Source organism: Oreochromis niloticus, linkage group LG2 (genome assembly GCF_001858045.2).
Source record: "Oreochromis niloticus isolate F11D_XX linkage group LG2, O_niloticus_UMD_NMBU, whole genome shotgun sequence".
Classification (NCBI taxonomy): Eukaryota; Metazoa; Chordata; class Actinopteri; order Cichliformes; family Cichlidae; genus Oreochromis; species Oreochromis niloticus.
The window spans coordinates 7,760,379-7,784,718 of record NC_031966.2 but is presented as its reverse complement, the minus strand read 5'-3'; the positions used below and the strand labels follow the sequence as shown (position 1 = coordinate 7,784,718).

Below are 24,340 nucleotides of genomic sequence, written 5' to 3'. Positions count from 1 at the left end.
TTTCTGAAGCTGTAAAAAACTCCTCCCTCCAAACTTCTTTCATGCCAGATGTCAACATTAAAGAAAATGTGTAGAAATATAACAGCAAAGTAAAGTTTCTATTCAAATAAATCAAAGTCTTAACAAACTTCATAAACTAAAGACATATTTATTCAACTATAATATATAAAGGAATGAATGAAAGCCACTGTATTTTGCAACATTACATTTTACATTGTTGAGATCTCTTTTTGTAGGAATCAATATGGTCGGTGCTGAGAGACATAGATGGAGGAGAGTGGGAGGCACTGGGTATGCTGAACAGTATATATTATGAATGAAAATAAGGCCAGAGAAGGATGCCAAATATAATCAATCAAATAAGGAGTTTGACAGCAAGGTAAAGAACCGAGGAGAGGAGAAAACAAAAATGAGGGAGTGAGAATGAAGGAGAGGAAAAATAAAGGAAAAGGACTCGGGGGTACGAGCTAGAGGAAGGAGGGAAGGTTTGTCTGAGGAGTAGCAGGAGGAAGGACGGCGTTCAGTGCATCACTGCAGCAATGGAAGAGAGAAAAATGGACTGAATGGATAGACAGAACCGGGAAAGGAGGGAAGTTCATCCATGCAGGGTCAGCGGGAGTGAAGGGGAGTACGAGGGAGGAGGAGGCACTGCGCTGGGGGATATCATCCGTCAGAATCACCCCCTCCTCCCGTCGAGTGATTGATACAAGTGCTGCCTCTGGAGGCCCTGAGGGGAGCCCCACCCCCTCACCCCTTCCATTCATTCATCCATCCATCCCTCCTTCCAGTTCTTCACCCCTCCTCTGTTTTCACTCCTCAGCAGGCTCCTCAGCGGCCTGCCCTGGGGCCGACAGTGATGGAGAGAGGCCGCGAACATCGGAGACACAAGGGAGGAAGGGAGACCGAGGAGGAGGGAGAGCTGGTACTGTCCGAACTGCAGAAGCATGCACCATCTCATGGTAGAGCTTGTCCACTTCCTCTAGCTATCATGACCTCAAGGAACACGCGCTTCCTGTCATAAAGGAAAATTATATAATCTTGTAATTGTTGCTGGGTTTATTTCAGAGCATGAAAACATAGCAATTGCCTTTGTCTTATGAATGATTCTCAACTCTTTTCAATCTAATGTTTTCACTTCAAAAGAGGGTCCAAATGCAGCAACACGGGGGCAGAAGTCGGCTTCATTCGACTAAAGCCGATACAAGATCACTAAAGTACAAACAAGCAAAGAGAGCCAGCACACAGACCGCAGCAAAGGTTAATCTAATGAGGGATAAGCAATCGGAAAGGCCTGGAACGAGACAAACACAGGAAATCACACCAACAAAGATACGCATGGTAAATATTATCACGATGAAAGAGAAAATGACAAACCCACAGTCAGAAATGTCCTGCTCACTTTGGTTAAATACATCTTTTGTGTGGTTTTTGTGGGGAGACAGATATTTTTTCAGATCTTAGAAGGAGAACATGTTTTTGGATTCATGCTTGTAGCTCTGTAGTTCAGTTAATTCATTTAATTTCAGTGTTATTTATACAATATAGTGCAATACTCTACCAGCAAACTCCCGGTGATGTCAGGTGGGTGGGTGTGGGACTTGTGACAGACCTGGAGCAGGTAGGGGTAGTTATATTTTACCAATTAAAAACAAAACTTTGCACAAATTTTAGCTCCCATTGTCAGCTGCTCTCCTTTTTCAGACAGGAATAATAAGCAAGTGTCCTGTGCATTAAAAACAAAAGCCTCTCAGTTATCTCAGGTAACAATCCAGCTGGTTGACCAGTGGGAGAAGAAATCTTCCCGCCATCTCATTAAGCCCCATAAAATGCATAAAACCATAATTAATGCATTAATGTAAATGGCTTTCTGTAATGCATAATGATCCCGAGGGTGATCTTGGTCCCTTTAAACAACTTGAAGTGCAGCTACAGCGGCTCTTCTTCCTCTGCAGGATGGTGCGGGTTCAAGTGAGGGTCGTGTTTTTAGTAAGAGCAGCCATTATTCCCTCTAACTGTGAATTTGCATGAACCCGCCGAGGTCAAGTTTGTTAGCTGCTGTTAACGCTGCCGACCGGCTCTCTGCCTCCTACTCTGCCGCCACTTCACCGCCACGCAGAAAGGAGCTATTGTTCGTCATTTTGACGGAGAGAAGGGAAGGAAAAAAGGCACATAACTGCAGGCGCTGTGTGAAATGTTAAAATGGAGATTAGCCCGGCCACCGCAGATCTCGCTTATAATGATTAAACATCGCGCCTTGCATTTCAATGGGAACACTTGTGGCTGCGAGCGCTCTGATAAGGCTCTGGTTTAATTCACACATACACATGCAACATTTAGACCAAAGAAAGGACATGCTTTCAGAGAGGGAGCGAGCGCTGGTTTGTTTAGATGCTTGGCTACGGAAGCCTCCTCTGTCAGGAGAAGAAACACGTCTCCAACAGAAAATCAAATGCAACCCCTCTAGCCTTAAAAATTCTCAGAGAAGCTTATCGCCGTTGTTTTAATTCTAGCACGTTATCGGTCATTCTACATGGTTAAGAAAGACAATAATGCACTCTGAAGTGGAGCGCTTTGCAAAGAAAATGGCAAAAATTCATTAAACCTGACCCAAAACTGTTTTATTGATATAATTATAGTGACATCGTGCAGCAGTGCATAATGCCACTAAATGCAGTGTAATCGAATTAATCAAATGCAGTGGGAGACGTAATCAAAATAAACCGTCTGTATGCTCTCTCCATTAGAGGAACAACATCACAATGAGCTCTTTATCCAAGGCAAATAATATTTTTTTAGCAGGGATCAGCCTCTCTGCAGCTTTACTACCAACCAGAGATACAGTGCAAAAGTGCCTTCACGAGTGTTTAACTTTGTAATTGCACCACATTAGCGTTTGGCGATTCCTCCACAGTATGCCCAAAGAAAAGAGTGACTCAGACGCTTGCGTCTTATTATAATATGTCGTAAAATTGTTTCTTGTTAATCGAGAATGAGTGACAGCAGCGAGGGAACGTGGCAGCGAGCCACTGATTTACCACTGAAGTACTTTTGTAAGAAACTTAACATCTGAACATCTGTCACAACATATTTTATAAAACCCAATTTTTGCACTGCTGATTCATATTTATAAGAATGAATTTGAGAAGAATGTAGACTGTACATTCAATTCAATGACCCTACAGTAGGAGGACAACGTGTTCTTATGTTAGCCGGTAAAATATTCACCAAGAATTATCCTTTTTTTTAAGTGTTTAAAACCACATGTTAGAAATGTGCAAATGTGCCCCTTTGGCTCCCTTTCTCCATGAACATGCTAAACACTTTCCTGATGGGCCAATGAGGTCAGTCGCCACCTTCAGGTCGTATGTCAATGATCATTTTCGAAGTTAAAGTTGTTTCTTGGTCAGATCTGCTTTTAAAATACTGAGATGGCAACAAAAAAATGCAAGGCTTCACAATGGGACTCTGCTCATAGGCTAATGCCACTTACCAGCCAGAAGGCAGCACCTCTCTGTGGCAGGAAGTTTGACAGAACAAGGTGTTCTGTAAGAACCTGAGAGAACCAGCACAGTTCAGCAGCACTTTGACCTTGATATTGACTGATTATATGGCAGCTGTGCCAGAATAAACTGAAGCAATATGTATGTATAATGTATAACTACATTTTGCACAGGAAAGTCTGCTGGTGCTAGCACTGCTAATGATTGTCATAATGGACGCGAACGAGGACTCGGGAGCAACTGGCGGTTAAATGATCTTTATTACAAAAGGAAACACCAAGGAATTAATTAAAGGCAGGAATAACTGACTCAGAGAAGTGCTGCTCGGCTGGAACAAGGCAGGGTTTTCTGTTGGACGGGAGAACAGGGTTAATAGAGGTCCAGGTGAGTGTGGAAAAAAAGACCATGTTGACAGTCTTTATTTTAGGAATTTGATTTCTTACTTGGTTTTCCTTCAGCGTAAACATGGTGGAAGTGTGCAGGTGAAGAGTGAAGGAGCGGTGGAGAACAAGGATGTCAGCAAAACTGTTTCCTACCAAATGAAGCGCGACTAGCTCGAGTTGAGCAGGTAAGTGAGGTGGAGATATTTTGAGAAATGGAGGAATCTGTCTTCAGCCATCGAGACCTTTACTGGAAAATGAGAATAAAGCAGGATCAACAAGAAAAAAACGATTACCTTGATTACCACCTGATAGGTAGCAATAATCTGGGGCGGGCCAGCGAGAGAGCCCGGTCCACTGCTCCACCTGAGACTTCAGGGTCATCAGGAAACAGAGAGAGCAAAGATGGAGAAAACCCTCCAACCCACAGAAACCATGACAATAATACCCACACTTAGCAAACTAATTATAATGTTTAACCTCATCCATTAAATCGTGTGCAGTTTTGACTGTTAAATTAGTCAATTAGATTTCTCTCTCTCCTTTAATCAGCTGATCAGGAAGGGGACGCCCCCTGGAAAAACACTGTGTACACAGCAGTAGTCTCTTCTTTCACTTTCTTTTTTTTCTTTTATTTTTTGCCTATGGAGGGATTACATTGTTGAATCAGTGCTGCAAACTAGTTTAACACGCCCAACAAAATGCTCCCAGGGTTTTTAGAGTTGCAATGCGGGAGGGGCGCATGCAACTTGTAAGCGAAGTATAAAAGCGGCTTCCACATTAACTATTAAAAATGCTGCTTTATTTGCTGGGGGCAGGAAGTGTTGTTTGTTCCTGCTGAGCATTTTTGCTGCTTTAAATTGGATGTATGCTAACGTATTGTTTCAGGGTTAATTTCATGATGCGCTTCTTTAGCTTCAGCTCTTATTTTCCTCTTTTATGATGCCTTCGGTTGCATCATCACGTCCTCATTACAGTCATTACAGAGCCTTTTGCTGGAAGCAGCAACACAGGAGCTCTTCTTCCCTTTGCTGTAAGCCCGCTCACTACTTTAACTTCTCCTCCATCCATGCATCACCTCCCACCCACCACCTGCCTGACAGACTGCCTGATGGGAATTACACGAAACTCTCTGTGTCCCGTTGGCCTCTATTGCTTTCATTTTTGGGGAAAAAAAATTTGCTTCCCAAAAATGTAACACCATCATCCACTTCTCCTCTCTAGCCTCCTCTGCGTCTTCCAGCTCAGACTGGAGTGTGAAGCAGGCTGAGAGAGGCTGCTGGTTGTGGAAGTCTCAGCTCTCGAGTGTTTAGGGGATGCCTCTTTATGTTTCTGCCCACTGTGATTTTTTAAATTCATTTTAGAATCTTTTGGAGAACCCAACCTTAACCATCATAATCATCGTCATCTTAATGTGCCCCTGTCACCTTTAAATTGAAGCTTCGGCGTATTCGATTTGTTCTGTTCCCTCTAATTTTCCTGCTGTTCTCTGCGGTTGCTGCTGCGACCTGCTTTCACTGCCGAGAATCAATACGGTTTTATCTTACATTATTATGTTATCATCTACTTCCCATTCTAGGTATGCTTTACACCCCTGCTTCAGCAGAACCACACGCAGAGATGAGCTGGGGTCAATGGGAGAAATGAAGAGAATCTGAGAGACAAGAAGAGAAAAGGCAAGGACAGAAAGGTGAACGAGTGCAGGTAGAGGAGGAAACACATAGAAGACAAACTAAACTGTGAGACCAAAAACACAAAAGCACCGGAGGGAAAACAAGATGGTGATTACACTGATGCTTTTGTGTCTACATGTTGAATCTGAAGTTGTTTGAGAGCCCAGCATGCAGTTGTTTTGGTCTGTTCACAAAGCCCTTCCTTGGCATGGCTCTTTTTCTTTTTCTACAGAAAGTGGCCCTGAAACAGGTTTGAGAGAGCACTACCTCCGAGGAACACACACACACACACACACACACACACACACACACACACACACACACACACACACACAAAGGTTTCCGGGGGGGGATTTGGCTGGAAGAAGGAACAAATCAACAAAGCTGTCAAAATGAAGAAATGAAGGAAACAGGAGCTGAAGGAAGCTGAAAAGCAGGAATAAGCAGAAAGATAAAGAGGCAGAAGGTTAAGATGGCAATGAAGATATGATGGATGGCAAAAGTGGGGAGAAAAATAAAGGAAAGGAGCAAACAGGAAACAATGATGAAGGCAAGGACACACAAACCATTGATGCAGTGAGAGAGAGGGGACAGAAGGATAGTAAAAACACGGAAAACAAATGATAAAGAGGAGGGAAAACAGAGAAGAGATAAAAAGGAAAAAACTCGATAAGGAAGAAAAGAATGCAAAAAAAGATTAGAGAGAAAATTGAGGGAATTAAAAGGCCAGACGGGGCAATAAGGTTTGGAAGGACACAAGTGAAGGAAAGGCAACAGGTGACAAAGAAGTGAGAACAAAGTACAAATCACCAAAAAGTAGAAGAAAATAGAAGAGCAGGTTAAAAATAAGGGACAAGTTAAGGGTGGGGGATAAGATGAGTGAAGTGTGCAGGACTTGGGCTGCAACAGTGAAAACATGGTGAAAAAAGGATGAGGAGAAAAGGAGGAGGAGGAGGAGGAGGAGGCAAGTGAAGACAAACAGTCTAAATAAACCAGAAGATGAGAAATAGGGTAAAGTGATGAAACCTGTGGGGAAAACAAGGGGGAGAAAAGCAACCTGCTGCAAGTGTGTCATCCTCCTCAAAACAAGCTGTGATAATATTTTCTTTTTGTTGTTCCCAGAAATATTGTGTGGCAATGAATTTAATCATTTTGCCCCGAATTTCAATTTACTGCTGTAATGCGATGCAACAGCGCTATAAGCACAGTGTCATAAGTGCCTTCCTCCGAGTCTGTTTGATATTCGTCGTGCACAGCAGCCACATACAGGGTTTGTTTTTATTGAAATGTGATTGGGTGGTGTCTCACTTTAGGGCATGACACTCTGCAACTTGAGGATTCACGAGTCAATTTCCTGAAGTGGAATCCAATAACGCTGAAGAAACCGAGGCGAGGCGTTTACGACTCCTTAGGAACATCAGGAGAGCGACGCTGAAAAGGCTGTATGTCACTCCGAAGATGGAGCCGGAAACGTTTTATCCTGAGAACGGGAGGAAGTATACCCCTGGAAGCTGTTCATTCTCCATCGCTGGGAAACCGGGACAGCAAAATCTGCTTTTTCTTCCCGTAGAGATACCGAGGTCGTCCTTCGGGAATTTAGGCTACAAATAGGTTACAAAGTGTAGCTGAAAGTTTGATCAGTCCGGACTTCTTAATAATGTGACGAAAAAATAAATCACTTTAGCAGGTTAGTGGTATCAGTCAATGCAAGTTATTTATTTTAAATTGGACAAAAGTTTGTGGACTACAGAATAAGGAATATTGGAAGTCCAACAAAAGGACACTTGGAAAAAGAGGTCAGCTGTTTCCTGTGGTTCTGCTTTCAGCTGATATTGATCAGAAAATACAGCCTTCCCAGCAGGAGGCCATAGATGTTCAAATTTCCACATTGGCACAAAAGCTGGGATTAGATTTAACTCTTTATTTTGAAAAAATCATAGATTGAACCTTTGTATGTCATTTCCATGTTTTGAGGCTTGGTTTGGGCTTTTGCTGTCTGCAGGAAAATAGTCAGAAATGTTTTTTCCAAATTTAAAAATACTTTTTTAAATTTTAAATACATATTCAAATTACTTTCATTCAGTTCTGTTTTATTTATATAGCACAGCAGCTGCCACAAAGTGCTTTATAATGTAAGCTAAAGACAATACAGAGAACACCCCAACAATAAAAAGATTACCTCTGAGCAAGCACTTGGCAATAGTGGGAAAGAAAAACACCCTTTTAACAGGAAAACCCCCAGCAGAAGCAGGGTCTGGGAGGGGCGTCCATCTGCCATGGTCGAGGGGAGGGAGACAGCACAAAAACTGGCACTTACCTGAAACTCGGATGTACTCTTGCGTTACATTTTTAGTTTGCACCAAACACAATTTTCACTTGTAATGCGCTGTCCTAGTTCAGTTAGTCCTGGCTCGTGACTTTGATGTCTCAGCTCTCCACAAGTCTTATGTTTTTTATCACTATAGTTCTTTTCATCTGTCCCACGACTTCACACAAAACATCCTCGTTTTTTACAGCTGTCGAACGCCATGACACAGCAGGCCTGTTAAATTAAAGCGCTGCAGATGTTTAGGAGGTGGATTTGTTTGAACTGTTTAGAGATATAGTGGCATGCTAATTTGAGCTAATCAGCCATAGAGTGTGATTTAAGATGTTATAAGTCTATGCAACCAGAAGCTTTGTTTCCATCTACAGACCTTAAAATGGGCGGTTAGGTTTAGTTTTATGATGCCTACATGAAAGACTCTCATGCTTTTGCAAAGCAAGAAGAGAGTCATGGTCTCAATGATCATCTTCAGACTGGAGTATTTACTCCAGGTACAAAACACAGAACCCTTATGTAACCTCTCCATCAGGCTGACCATCAATCTTTCATTTAGACTCAGCATCTGCAGGTTTATGGGAAGGGACAGATGTGTCTGCAGATGTGGCTGTGCAGTGGTATAAAAAGTGTTAAATAAAGGCAGTCGAAGTGAAATTGTGCTTGGCATTGTCCCCGCTCTGAAGCGACACATGTAACAAGGCTCATGTTTAACTAAGTGAACAGCAGGAACATGAACATCATTCTTGTGACAAGCTAATGGCTGTAGTAAATTCTTTTGTGTCATCGAACCTATTTCTATTTATTTTTCACAGTTTTATTGACTGACTGATTTCAGCTTTCCTAAAAGCACATCCAGTGACTGAGAGCCTTAATCCTTGCAATCTTCCTGGAAACTATTTTAGACCTTGGTTTGTACAGTGACTGTACACGTAAAGGAGTCTGCAATGTAAAAAGTATAATTCATGTGCAGTTGTTCAAGTTGTATAATGAGAAACGGCAGTTTGTGGGTGTTCCCTATTTTCCTTGACCTCGTTAAGCAAATATAGATGTTGATACACGTGAATTTATTCTTCAGATGCAAATATTGTCTAAATAATGTGTACATTTTGTTTTTCATATGGTCACCTTGGATATGGACGAGGACGTGTGATATAGATCTGTGCACCAAGACATCAGCGAACAAGAGCAAGACAAACCAGACACAGCGACAGGTCGCCTTCAAAGTAAAAGCTGCACATTTTGAAACAAGAGGTATACAAGAAATATTAAGCACAGTTCCTATGTTCATCACTTCATGACAAACTTATTGACCTATGGATGACTGCATGAGTGTTTATATAGCAGGTATATGACTTAATCATGTTTTTTTTTAAATTTCATAAAGCTTGTTGGTTCTTAAAATGTTCTCTCCAAATAAAAGTTTTCACTTGTTAAATTTCTTTGCTTATGTGAATTGTGTCTTTTTTTACATAAATTATCAAGGTATTCATGTGGACACAGAGCATCACACTTACTTCAGTCAGCTGTTATTTGTGCATTAGCTTAATAAAAAAAAGTGATTAACAAACTAACTCATGAAAGCAAAACTAGTTGCTTTCTAGTTTTGCTAGAAACTAGAACAAACTGGTTCTCTGACGTTAGACTTGAAATGCTTGTTCTCATCCAAAAGTCAACTGTAGTGGTGTGAGCTGTGAAAACATCAGTGTATAGGGCTTTTAAATTTTTTTTATTTTTTTTTATAGATTTACACTCTAAAAACTATTTTAGAATAAATAAAATTTCCTCCACTGAAACAAGAGTATGACGTCATCATCATCACTGGAGACTGGTGGATAAACGTGCAACTACAAAAAAGTTATCACATAGAATTTTGCTATTTAATTTTTTTCATTGTTTTTAATGGCAATGCATGAGTTTGCCACAAAATATTATTATATATAGTCTTGTGGTTTGTTCAGAGGGAGCTTTGCTAAGCTAAGCTGTGCAGCCATGTTCTCTTTAGAGAGAAGAGGCTTTTCTCCTGGAAACAAACCACACTTGTTCAGTGTTTCTCCAGTTTCCAGTTTTTTATTTAACATCCTAACCTGCAGAGTCTGAGATCAGAACGTGCGATGCTCAAAGGCAGGCTCCACCTCAATGTGAATTTGCTGGTAGGTCCAGTCATTGGAACATTGGCAAGCACCTTGAATGTTTTTCACTTATGAATCTCTCTCACTGTAAAATGAGGAAGTACAAACTGTTTTGAAATGACCTCATAACCTACAATTTTACTCTAACACAGCTTCAGCCTGGTACGCTGTGTTGGTGACTTTAAACGTGTGATAGTGTAAATGGATCGCAGACATCCTGTTACAAGGCATTACTGTATATTTGAATTGCTTCATGAAGGTAATGTGGGTCATTGTATTTGAGTTCGTTCAGATTATTTTCTTAAAAGTGTGCTGAAGGCTGTAATGTCTTCCCACTTTTATAAAATCAGAGATTTTGACGTTGGGAAAATACGCTATTGTTCAGGACAGCACCACCCACCCTTGCATCGTTGAATGGTTGAAGGCACTGCAAGTCGCAGTTTTTGATATTTATTTGATTGGTTCTTTTGTGTGATTTTGCACTCTGGCACATTCAGTGGCAGGGAGATTTACAGGAGGCTTTTGTTTTTGATTGGCACGCTCAGATTTGTCCCAAGAGCTTTGCTGACCTGCGCTGCACAGAAATATGCCAAAGACATTTATTCACTGCAGAAACATGCATAGCAACATTTCTTAATCAGAAACAATGGATCCAGTATTTGAGATTTTATGCCGGCCAATAAGAGCAAGCCACATTGTTTTCTAGTAAAAACACGTGATTTCATTCCAGACTTTCACCTGCAAGACAAACTGAGCGACAGCCGGGATCTTTCTTTGACTGATGTATTTTATTGTAAAGCTATAAGGAAGGAGTAATTACAAGATATCATTTCTTTGATTTGCTCAGCAAAAATAAAAGACCACATTTTTTTTTCAAATTCAAACATGCGAATGTTGATCAAAAGAGAACAGATGAGGCTCAAACAAACACATTACCCAACTTCCTCCAAGAAAATGAAAAGACCGAAAACAACAAAAATTCATGTACAGTTTGTCTTAAGACTCGGCTGAGACGAACATGAGAGAACAGAAAGCGGTAAAGCAGACGGGTGACTGGAGGAGGCGCACTGCCATCCTCCGCTCTGAGCCTGACGCATCACTCCTACATTTAATAGAGCCTACGGTACTTGAGACGATATAATCCTACAGGTTCAAGGTCAGACTTCCTTCATGTTGTTTGAATATATATATATTTTTTATTGTCATTTTTTTTTTTAAAAACCTACACTTGCATGTACATAAAACTGTACAAAAAACAAGGCATCACTAGCATTTTTCCTATATAAATATAACCAACCAACAATTAGGCTACAAACGTGGACTTCCTGTAAAGACGAAAAGTGATTCGGCGGTTCTGTCCTGCTGTTTTCTTCTCTTCTAAAACGATATGAATCTTTACTCCATCCTTCACACAAGGAAGCCCAATGCCACCGTTTAGATTTTTTTTTCTGGGATTTTTACCTCCAAGGTTACAACAAAATAATTTCAGGACCCTAAACAATTCTCACAATCACATCTCGAATAAATAACTTTGCCTTTCTCAAAAAAACCCCTCTCCACTGACATCACTTTGTGTGATGATGATAACCTTGTTGTAGTTATTTTTTCACTGGCTGATTTGCGGTCCCGATTTCTTCTCTTTTTCTTCTTTTTGTAACCATCACATATCTCTGGGAGATAAATGACATCAAAAGAAGTGATTATAAACTGATTAATTTCTTTCTTCAAAGAATTTTAATGGAGCCCTTAAAGTCCTTTTAATTTCAGCACACAAAATAACACACATAAAAAGCACAGATTAGCACTTTAGGAGCTCCAAGAAATTCTGTTTACTATTAGACCGAAACAAAAGTTTCTCTTCAGAAGTCACATCCTTTGCTCATCACTACCAGAAAAATCGACGTAGTTACGTGAGATAAGTAGGAACATTATTCTGAAATTTTGTATTTTTCCCCTTTTTTTGCTGCATTAACCAAAGAGATCGCATAATGGTAAAGGTGTCTGCAGGCACCGTCGACAAAGATCCATTTCACCCAAACCAAGACGTGGCTCTTGTCTTATTGTCGAGATCAACTGTTTTATGTTTTGGGAAATCAACATTGAATTTGACTGATTGTGTAATCGCAAAATAACTGAACTTTCACATTCTCCATTCAGCTTGCCGGGTCTGGTTTTCAGTCATGATGGAGTAAAGAAATAGAAAACACAGAGTCCAGTCTGCCTGCTCAGAAAACAGATATCATCATCATCATTTACACGCCGCGTCTGGTAAGAAAACAGCAACAACCATTTATATTCATACAGTATGTCTATAGCAGTGTTGATTCCATAACATTGATAAAACAACTGTGACAACAACAAAAATGTATAATATTTATAAAGTTGGTTTGTTTCATGCTCAGCTGAAGCTCCGACTGCGGAGACTCCAGCCTCAGTATAATACACAACCAAAAAACAGCAAACCACTCCAAAGTCTATCACATGATTTCATGTGGAACTCGTCTGCAGCTCTCATGTGATCGCCCGCCTTTATTCTGTAGACTTCTGCACTCCAGAAGTGCAAGTCAAAGAATCCACCGGCTACCGTCACGCAAATCAAATTAGCGTGGTGACGATGGCGTTCAAATGGTGGCCAAATGGTCTTTTCATCAAAAATAATAACTAAACCTCAAACATGAGTTTAGAGTCTGATGCAGTGATGTTCAATGTAGGACCCAGGCTTTTGGTGCTCAAAGTGGGTAAAAGTCATGACGGTTAAAGTACACTTAGTTCAGCCTCTTTAAAGCTGTTTACAAAAGTCAACATTGAGCCTAAAACTGACCCTTAACAGAGATCAGGCAAAGCAGAGATGTGGCAGTTATGATTTTTGAATTTCAAAAATAAACACAGGTCTCTTGTTTCCCTTTGAGTTAAATGTGATAAAAGCTGCCTTTTATTTCTGTGACTTAAACACAATTATCAATGCAAACGCCCCAGATATAAAAACACCGATTACACGAGAGCCACAAAGTGGTTCCGGTCTAAATATAAGTGGACAGAAGAAAGAGAGAGGAAAGATGAATTCGCTGAGTCGTTATGTTACCGACAGACTCACGACACCGCTGACAGAGTCAGGCCGAGGAGGGAAAAATGCTGAATTAAATCAATCCCGTTGTGTATTAGAACAAAGCGAAACCAAAAACATTCACCTTTTGTTCAAACTGTAGAATCCACCGTTCAGCTGAACTCACAGATATAGACGTGACCCATAAAGGGACCACCAGAGTTTCACAGCTGGATCAGGGCTGTGCATGAAAATGTTTTATAAGTAGGAAATACAGACTGCATCTCAAACTGCACTCTCCTAAAGCTGCTCTAATGAACAACATTGGACTGTTGTACAAAGCAACAACATCCAGTTAAGAGCTGGTTGTTGCTTGTCCATTGATCTTTGTGTAGAAATTTGAGTGACTTTTCCTGATTTAGAGTTCAACATAATCCTTCTTTATCTTACGTCGAGCCTTGGAACATTAGATTGCTTCTTTTCAGCTTCTTTAAGATGAATTTAAGCTTCAGGCGAGAGCACCAAACCTGGCATCAAACAGCCACTGTTGTGTGTGTTGTGAGTTTAAGCTTGCTGATATTTTAACCCTGACGACAAAAACATGTGGAAAAAAAAAAACGTGAGTAAGGTTCGAGAGTTGGTAACACGTGTAAGTCAAAGGTATGTCACAACGACGCGTGTCATTATTAAACAATGAATATAAATAAGTTCAGCTTTAAGAGTCTGACGACTTGAGACACAGTCTGCGTTTTAAGAAAGCAAACTTTTCTCTTCTGTTAAGTACAGCTGTGGATTTCATACATAAATAATGCCTGTCAGTAGTAAACCAATGTGTATTTTAAAAATAAACCGTTCCTGGGAGATGTTTATGTGTTGGAGTCATAAATCAGTCTATAAAGTGTTTCAGAAGTGAACTATGGTAGGGCACTTTAGCTGTTAATAATACATCAAGGGTAAACCAATGTTTTTTTGTTTTGGTGCCAAAACATTTTGAAATCGCAAAAAGCATATTTTTAATTTAAGGTCTGCATTTTAATTCTAAAACAGTTTCCACGAATGATTTTGAGAAGTAAACTCGCTTCGTTTTATTAGTAAAAGCTGCACAGAAGTATGAAGGCGGAAAAAGGAAAGAAAACTGTAGATACATATGCATTAAGTTGCACTCGGCTATGAATGTCAAATACAGTTTCTGATCAATATCTTTTCCCTTAGAAATGCTTATATTTGATAACGCATCAGATTTTTTATAAGGTAAAGCTCCTCATGTCTGTGTTTGCTGACTGAAAGGACGAACTGCAGCTGACTCGAGTGCCATAAAAAGATTATCCATTAAATTGCTGTTTTATTTCTTTCTCTCAGGCCCAGCTGAATGTTTTTATCATCTATATTTATTCTGGAATATCTAATATTCAATACTTTGGCAGTATCAGAAATAAACACAGATATACTCTTTTTCTGTAACTGGACAGCTCCCTCTATTTAAAGGCAGTAGGATGTGAGTGCACTGCATGCAGAGACACCTGTGTGTGTGACAGCAGTTCTGCTAGGGGCTGATGGGTGGTGGTGGATTTTGGGGTTCACGTGTTCCACCAGGGAGCAGGAAGTGGTTGTTTGAGAGACCAAACACTTATGGTCATGCAAATGTTTTAGATTGTGTTCCCCCCCCCCCAAAAAAAAAAACTTGTTTGTGAGGACACAGAAGAGGAGTACAGAGACCTTTAACAACCAAACCAGTCACAGCAGATGGCTACCTTTCCCTGAGCCTGGCTTTGTTGGCTCAGGGGTCTTTATGGTAAAAAGAATTTCTCCTTCCTCACCAGAACCCTGTTTTACTTAAAAAAGTAATGCATTACACATTACTTGTCATGTTTCTTAAAAGTAATGCAGTATGCTCACCAGAGAAAGTAATTTGTTACACTACTCATTTATTAATTTCTTGTTACTATGCAGGATTATCTGAAACACATTGTCTCATAATCACCAGTTAATGTAAACCTTACGCTACAGTCCCACACACCGACATAAATCCTTATTTCTGATGAGGATATACGATCCTTTAGTATTTACATATGAACACAGCACAAAGCAAAGATGGAAACCAGATGAAAACAGACTTTAAAGCCGTCCCCACGATGATTCTAGTTTAGAAAAATGAACAGGTAGAAACTGAGGTGTAACCCTGACTGCTCATCACTGCCTCTGTTACCTGCTGATCTTCAGTCTCCGGCTGCTGGGCTGGAGTCTGCATACACTCACATTACATTACTGCATTACTGCACCCAACACTGACTGTTACCAAGTTCTTGCTGGTTCTCCTTTTGATGTGGGGTTTTTACCTAACATTGCAAAAAAGTCTGAAATGACTGTTGCTCCATATATGGTATGGCTGGTTGTAACTGAACTAATCCACATTTATTCAGATTTTTTGAACTTCATAGTTTGACTCTGTGCTTTAGTTGAAAAAAGAACAGAAGAAAAGTTTTCTCAAAATGGTTTTCCCACTCTGCTGTAACCTGAGCCTGTCTGCAACCACAGCTCACACCTTTGGGATAAGCTGGACCGCATGACAGGCGTCGTTACCAAACAACTGCAAATTTCTGTTACTGGGTTCCAAAATCTGCTGGTACTCATGATGATGTAATCGACTGCATGTGGATGGATGTAGCCACCATGACCTCTCCCATTGGCTGTGGGCTCCACATTTTGAAGCATCATAGTAAGCTGATTACTTAGCACTCCACCTCAACACACAGACCCACTCATCAGCTAAGATACTAATGAAATACTGAAATTCATACATCACAGTGGAAGCAAAGACTTCTTGTATGGGCTGTATCGCAATGTAAGCTGTTTCATTTATCCAGTAAACCCATTAGAAATGCTCAAAGTACACCGACAGCACAACTACAATTGAGAAGTCCAGCTTAGTGACTCTGATTAACAAAGGTGAGGACTAGCCGGTACTGAATGGCTAATTTGGTCAATCAAAGTGGCCACACACCCATATGAATTTAAAATAATAATAATATTAAAATAATAATGATAATAATAATAATTCACCCTACAATTGGAGGACGCTGTCCACAAGGCTGCAGTAAACATGGGAGTTCTGACACTTCACACTTTGCTTCATTTTTCAGCTCCAAGGGTTGTTATTGTAATCACATGTTTAACAATAAGACGCAAACATTTACATGTCCACGTACTTTTGGACCTCTAATATAGGGATGCTCAAGCCCTGACACATTTCTTCATGCCTGTAATAAGCATCGTAAGCCTGATGTTACTGTGCAAACATGCCAGCAGTACCTGTGTTTGCTTTAATGCACAAGCAAAACTACGGGAGGCCTAAAGAGCAAACAGCGACAGCAGAGTTCACCAAAGGTCATCAGGTATTACCAGGGTTCATTTTTCTTTGTCTGGGGTTAATTGCTGAGAAAGAGCTGAGGTTATACCGATGCTATATGACCTCTCCCCCTCTCCCATATCTTTGCCTTGCACAGCATAAGACTTCGGGCACTTGGGAGTTTATCGCCCATCCAGGCTGTGGGTAAGCATCACAGAAGAGAATATAATTACTCACTCACGCTGAATTTGAAGCGTGGCAAGGGGAAAAGGAAGGAGGAAAGTCAACATGGGCCTCTAAGGTTGGCCTGTAAATAATCAATCCGAGCTCTGAGCTTTAAATCACCCGAGGAAGAATGGGGAAGGCGAGGAGCGGCGCTGGGGCCTATGAACTCTAAATCTGTGTCACAGTGAGGACTGAATGGTGGTTGAATGATGGCTGACTTATATGCAGAACACAATGACCGTGTGTGCAGGTTCTTAAGAAGGAGATGCATCAATCAAAAATCAAATATCGTCGAGGCAACGGAGAAACCTCGCTTTGAACCACACACAGCCCACACGGAGAGCTTCAACACACCAAATGCTAAATGTATGTACAATAAGAAGCAATTACGCATCAAAAACACCAGCACAAAGGCAGCGCCACGAATCACTGTGAAACTCTTGGTGAAGGCGACTGTTTGCCTAATAGAACAATAACACGACCTCTGCGTGACCCTTCCGATAGCCCCAATTTGCCGTGTTTTCTTCGCTGGCATCTCAGCTTGTCGGCATCGCTTTGATGTTCCCTCTTTGATTGTGAAAAAAGGATGTTCATATCACATGCTGCAAAACATTAATGACTAGTCATTTAGGCTCATCAAGACTTTTGTGCTCGTGTGAGTGAGACAGTCACAAATCTGTTGCCTTTTTCTGGAAGGCAGCAGTTCTGGAAATGACAACATGAGGCAGATTCACTTTCTAGCAGAATTTAATATCTTTCATGTATAAGTCCTATAAATGTGTAGGATTAACTGAAGAGGTTTTTTAATTAAAATGAACATTTTGTTTTTTAATTGATGGACTGACAAATCTGCAGATAAAGCTACTGTCAGCTATTCTCTTTTTCCTAATGGCTCGTCACAGTGAGTAGCTCCGCACGTTTCATTTGTTAGATTTGTTTAATGCTGAACACCCTTCCTGACGGAAGCCCAAAAGGACATCTGTCTCCTTCCAGAATCCAGTGGGTCAGGTAAATCTGCTGGTATTCAGATTACAGATCAAAATCAGTTTTTGGATGCAGAGTCTGCACATGCACTTTTCATTTTAACCAGTCTTTGCAACATTACCAGATTTTGTAGCGCCTTTCAACAATTATTAGAAGACATGAAGAGTTATATTCTCCGTCTTAATTTGATGAAGCTGTTAAGGCAAAGGGATTTATATTTTTAAATCTCTAATTATGGACACCTAGTAGATGTGCATTACTATTTCTTCTTCAGGCCCAAAAATGCTTATGCAAAAAGAAAAAGGTGCATGTTATGCTGTGTTCAGACTAAATGCAAAGCGGAGTTTTTGTGTTATGTGATTATCTCTCTGTGCAAAAATGTGAATTGATCCAAATTCGCACCAGGTGACACAAACAGAGGTGGCCGTGCTTCTATTATCCAAGAGTCTCACAGACTGTGGATTCTTCTGATGCAACTGACAATCACACATGGACTGGTTAATGCCTATCTTACTGTCTGCGTTTTTGGTAGTAGTTTTATATGGGGACATGAATAAAAGAGAATAAAAATAAAAGAGAGGGCCTTGAGAAAAATGAACAAAATTGAACGACTTTCTTGTAAATTCTGAAAATATGTTGCTTAATTTCAGCCACCAGTTGTACTTTGCTGGAAGTAGTTCTCCTCTGGGTGAATATGTGCATGTTCCGAAATGGCTCTTGACTAAAACTCAACATCTGACCTTGATTCTAGGTTGGAGTTGTACAAGCCTTCCTGAAAATATACATCAGAGTAAATGTAAATGTTTTAATCAGTTGCCTGAGAAGCTGTCAGGTAAATCCCAGACTGGGATGGACGCGGGTGAAAATAATATCACCACAGTTTTTGCTTTATTTTATGACTTTCCAGCTCAGTGTGAGACTAAATGACTTGTTCGGGAGATTTTTTGCAGCACACTCTCTCACTGTGCCTTTCCTTTCATCCATCCACTCCCAGCTGGCGTGCATCACTACAGGTGAAATCTCACATTATCCTCAGCAGCCATTAACATGAGCCTCGGAATGAATGAACTTCCAAACCAGCTCACTTTTACTGGTGCAAATTATTGCCGGTAATATGCCGAGCCTCAGGTTGTAATTAGAGTTTCTGTGCTGTGCTGTGCTGTGCTGTGCGGAGGGGGTGTTAGCGGACTCGAGCCTGTACAGGTGTCATTAATCCTGCATTCCTGTGCGACTTCAGCACTGCAGGAAATGGCAGCCACCTCCCCCGCTGCACACAGCTAACAGGTTTAATAAATACTTCTGCTAAACGCTGCACGGCTCGGCCTCACACTGAGAAGGTAAAGAGGTGGGAAATAACGAGCAGCGACAAAGACTGGAGAGCTCTTCCTTCAAGCTCGAAAAACAGCAGGGAAACATTCACCACAGTCACCACAAACACACTGAAGCCCACCACAGCTGTAAAGGATAAAGGAGCCATAACACTCTGTGGACTGTCAGCATCAGGAAGCCTACAGCTGCTTTGTGCTTGTGGGACTGCCTCCAAAAACAAAACAGGCATCGCGAACAACATCTCTGCTCTCTGCTAAGCTTTGAAAGATTAAGTGAAGATTTTGGAAATCATTAATCTTAGATTATATTCATTTACTTTCTAAAAGTGAGCTCCCGACGCTGTAGCCTTCCAAGCTAGCAGTGGTAAGAAGTGCGACATGGATGTGATGCTGATGATGATCACCTCTGAAGAAGCAAATAAAATCAGTAATGCTTCCTGTGGGCACGCTTTAAAATGGTAAATGGCCTCATACTTATGAAGCGCTTTTCTACTCTCCTTGAGCACTCAAAGCACTTTATACTACAAGCCTCATTCACCCATTACTGCATGCCTAAGTGCTTCCTATCTATTCACACGTCAGGGTTCAGAATTATACCAGTTCTTTGACATGCAGACTGGAGCAGCTAGGGATTGAACCATCGACCTTCTAATTAGTAGATGACCTGGTTGAGCTTCTAAGCCACACCCACCCCACCTTACAACACTGTAAGCTCCGTGAGTCATGAGGCTGGGTGATCCTTTTTTATAAACATCGAATTGAATGTAGTCTAGTCACAGCTCTGCTTTGGTCAATGGTCAGCAACGACCTTGGTGTCATGTAGTTGCAAGCAGGCATGGTGATAATAGTAGACACTGACTGCATGAATACAGATACTCATGTAGTACTTATTGTAGGCAGTGACTTTGACCCTAAAGTGGTAGCAAACAGAGCAATATTACACTCCCTGTGGATATTCATGCTCTTCAGAGGCTGAATCTCAAAGATGATTATGATTTGATTCACAACTACAAGAAGATTTTTATGAAATAATGCCTGAACATTCATGTTCTTTGGGGATGATGCAAAGCATCAGAAATTTTGAGATCCAACAGATTGCAATGCACGGATCCCGCTCTGCTCCCTGGAGTGTGAACCCTGGTATTTGAATTCCTTCTAAACCTTTCCTGTGATGTCACAAGACAAACGTTTTTATTGAGTCTGAAATAAAAGCTTCCAGGCTGTCATGGACTAGAGCTACAGCTGTGATGATTCTTCATTAACACTTTATTGAGTTGTTTATTGGGATCAACTGGATTAAAAATTTTAATCTCAAAAGATTTGTGAGATCTGGAGCCACTGGACAAACTAAAACCTACTCACTTAAGTTCAGAATGATATACAGAAAAGCAGGAAGTCTTCAGACTGGAGAAGCCGAAACTCTAACTAATTTGAAAAGCTTTTTTTTTTTTTTTTTTTTACCTTTTCGGCTTCATTAATGCAAATGCTCATAATCAATCCGTATTCAGAAACTGCACAATAAATGGATTTTTTGACAGAGTAATCATTTCTTTTTTCTGATGAACAATGTTGCCTTAAGCTGAGCACTTTAAACTTTTAGGTCTCTCACATGTGAATGTATCATAACACAGGTGGAAGATAATTCGATGCCAGAAAGAAAAACGATCAGTTTGATGCAAGAAAACCACCATTTGACTATTTTTGGATACCCTTCTGTAACATTCATGTTTAAGTTTATCATATTATGGTATACTACTGACAACAGCATGAATAATATAATCGCTTCTTAGATTCTGAGACTCTGAAAGAAGCACTTAGGTTTCCTTCGGTTCTGTATGAAGTTGTATCGGTGCGCCTCTAATGTTTCTGCTTCCTCGTTAACGTAAATTCCACCGTGTTCCAGTGTTAGACAGCAGAGGAAAAATGATTAAAAAGTCTTGTGTTTGTAACTCGGCACCGTTGGTGATGCTCAAGAGTCCAGGTTCCTGCAGTGTGACGGCGAATGCCACGGCATCATTTCTCTCTACATGCAACCATTTTCAGTCCAGTGTTACATGAAGAGCTGCAGAAAGATTAACGGCCATGGATCCGCTCTGCCACAGCAGTTTCCACTGTCACTGTTTGTAATATTTACAGCCTGTACAATGAAAAAAAAGATTCTCCACAGCAAAATAAAGAAATAAAACCCTAAATATCTCGAGTTTGGAAAACAGCTGTCTTTCTACAAACGTCTCACGTTAACGATGAGCTGCTCCTGACAAAAACAAGCCAGTTGATTTGATGCAACTTGGCTTAAAAACGTAGTATTTCCCTGTGTCTTCGAAGGTGACAGAGGAAAACTAAAAAGAAAAGTAAATCCAAAAAAAGAAAATGAGGATAGATAGCAATACACAGTATACTTAAGTAGGATTTACAAGAAGTTATTTCCCTTCACCCCCCGGAAGGTTTGGGTTTTTTTTTTTGTTTTCTGGTCCCACACAGCAACAAAGCTAAAGCAACACAAAAAATCCAGCTGAAAAACGTGAGTAGCTAAATAGTTTCCCATTTAAATTATCACAACAATGTGGTGTAGTTTACATTCCTTCCAAAGCAGCTCAAGCCGCATTTTCATTAATTGATTTGAATTTCTTCTATTTTACATGTGATTGGTTTTTGCAGGGGGTGGGGGTGTCTGTGGGCAGAGGTGGAGGGGGCTAAAGCCTTGTAGGTAGATGCATTTATAAAAAAGGTAAAAGGGGGAGTAGGTGCTGTGGCACAGCAAGTTATAGGCACAGGGGGCAGCTGTGAGGGGGCGCGACAGGTGGTGGCGAGCAGCGACGGGCACGGTGGGGAGCGCTGGGCGATGAGTGTGGGTTTTAAGGTGGAGAGCTGTGCCCTCACAGGTAGATCTCCCTCTTGGAGGTTTGGCCGGTTGGAGTGGTAGCTGAGTGGTACTCCACCGCCTGGCTCAGCGGGATCTCCTCCATCCCACAGTCTTTACTGGATGAATCTCCGCCACTGGGGTAGGCACTGCTGTAGGGTGTCATGAAACGCATGTTGGCCACTTTGGAGCTGCTGCCACCGCCGCCGCCACCTGGTCCACGCTCCTCCATCGGCAGGGGCTTGGGGCTGCCGTTGGCCATCAGCTGCTCCTGCCCGTCCATCTCTTGGTAAGGCACGAAGGTGGAGAGCTTGGGGGCATTCTTGGATACCTTGCGGTTGGGAGAAGGCTGGCCGGGCATCCAGCAGGAGTCAGAGTGGCCAAACTCGGTGCACTCCCGGGTGCATTTACCGGTCATTGCCACGTCGGGAAGAGGCCTGAGATCTGCAGAGAGACACAAAAAAACAGAGAAGCAAAGCATGAGTACCGTGGAAATAGCAGTGCGAGGAAAGGTGGGCGATGGAGATGACATTACGGTGCAGAGGCTTCACATAAAAAGACTGAGATATTATCACTTTTTAATATGTCCGGCTGCTATATTTAGCAATCACTAAGGAGACACAGAAACAATCGTCCTGATAAGTACGACTTGGGTCCGCCTGATGACTCATTTGACTCTAGTTTGGGTTTGATGCACCAACCGCAACAACAGCGATCCACATTAGGAGGTTTTAAGGATTTGGGTGGGACAAGTTCAAGTCCTGTCTTGCTTTTGTTTCCAGTTTTACTCTCTGGTGAGGTTTAGTTACTTTAAACTACTCGGTTAGGGTTAGAAAGAGTGTTTTTTGGTGTTTTCTCAATGCTAGGGTTAAAAGGAGCACGTCACACTAAACCACTACAGAGAAATATATTTGGAGTGACAGCCCCATCTCACTATTGTCATAACCCAGTGGGTTACACACTGCTGCCAATGGACATCTTGTGCTTGTACACAACAGCAGCTTTGACAAAATGCTATTATTTGCCATCTCTGCGAGGAGAAGCACCTGTAATGTGTCTTTTTGTGGAATGGTCTTTAACTGTGTCTGTCTGCTATTCTGAGCTGAATAGGTAGTGTGCAGCGGCTTGTTGTTGTTGTTGTCGTCTCATCTCAGCAAATGAGGCCCCAAACCTCGACCTTTTAAAGCTAATAAATAAAAAGTCAGAGAAGCTTTAGAATTGATTGTCACTCCATATCACCTTAGCTGTATGAATATTGGCTAAAATACAAATGAAGCTTTGAAGATGGGAGTTTTGATTACATTTGCAAATCTGCAGAATTTGATTGAACAGGCCGGGGGTATGGACACAAGGATTTGAGATCTGTGTTTAAGTTTGGGATGGATGTGCCCATTACTCCCTTTCTCAGACTTGAAGAGAGCAAGCTGGACTGTGATGCTTTTTCTTCTTTGCAACCTATTATGATAAAGCTCGGATTCCAGTTACTAGGCTAGCACTTTTTTCCAGGTATATGCATATAAATACCTCCAGCAGTAACAAATGTGTGTCTGCAAGTCTTTCTTTTTTATTGTTATTTATTAGGTTGAACTTTACTTGCTGTTTTGTGCATTAATGCTCATCTGTGGGATTTTGTCTTATGTAGCAGAACAATTTCCCCTGAGAGTTTGCAGCTAAAAGCCAAAGTTGGTTGTAAATTGCATTTGACTGCAGTCAGATAAATGTTTTTGGTGAATAAATATTGGTACTTGTGTATCCAAAGATCTCATAAATGATGCTTTTGTTCTGTAAAATCTAACAAAACTGCAAGTGCAGTGTCACAGTTCAGCTGTGTACAGGCTGGCGAGAGCAGGAGATGCTGATTAAAACTGTCATTATCCCTTTATCCACACGCAGTTCTCTCTATTTGAAGAAAATTAATTAAAGCTCTGTGTATTTTTAAAGTCACTAATAGTTTACAAAGTGCCAGGAATTTGTTGCTGACAGAAGGAACGCGCAGATCCAACGATGGGCGCTGAGCGTGAAACAGGATCAGCTGATTTAGTGAAGGAGGGAAAAAACACGCTCAGGTTCATTAAAATATTAATTAGGTTTCGCAAACAGCCACTTAAGGCTAAAATAACAATTCTGTTACTGCCTTGTTCTTGAAAAAGAAAAATGACATAATGAAAGATGATGGCTGCAGAAAAAAACCCATCTGTGTTTTAGTGTGTGATTATTACGGTCACGATTTCTCAAATCTGGATTTTCTTTGCTTCCTTTTTTTGTTTTCCTGTAAGTTGTTGAAGCTTCTCATCCTGTACCTCTGAGGTACCTCTGAGGTACGGAGGCAGACAGATGGAGACTGACAGACAGACGCGGGGCTGAGTTCGCATTTTAAAGAAATCACAGCTTAGAGTGGAAAAAGGTCAGAGATGGAAGCAGAAATATCAATGCGTATGCAGAAAGTAACCTTTCTCCTGTGCGTGACATTAGATCATTCTTTGATACTGGAGGCTAGGGACTCAAAAGGGGGCAGAGGAGGTGGCGGTCCTCCTGGGGAATGGCGCTTA

General features: G+C 41.1%; 1 protein-coding gene and 1 long non-coding RNA gene across 4 annotated transcripts in view; one reads left to right on the top strand and one right to left on the bottom strand.

Moving 5' to 3' along the window:
* The first annotated feature begins 3,748 nt into the window (after positions 1-3,748).
* LOC109203688 (uncharacterized) lies at positions 3,749-5,552 on the top strand. The gene is made up of 3 exons (XR_002063449.2): positions 3,749-3,884; positions 3,959-4,068; positions 5,460-5,552. It is a non-coding gene; the product is annotated as an uncharacterized LOC109203688 (long non-coding RNA).
* Positions 5,553-14,812: 9,260 nt separating this feature from the next.
* Positions 14,813-24,340, bottom strand: part of LOC100700286 (protocadherin-1) — a 208,122-nt gene continuing 198,594 nt past the window's right edge. For 2 of the 3 annotated variants that reach the window (XM_025909686.1, XM_013272824.3), the window contains exon 5: positions 14,813-22,235. In XM_025909686.1, the coding sequence (XP_025765471.1) occupies positions 21,808-22,235 (428 nt within the window). In that variant the 3' untranslated portion in view covers positions 14,813-21,807. The remainder of the gene's footprint in view (positions 22,236-24,340) is intronic. The other variant, XM_025909695.1, reaches the window with a different exon arrangement.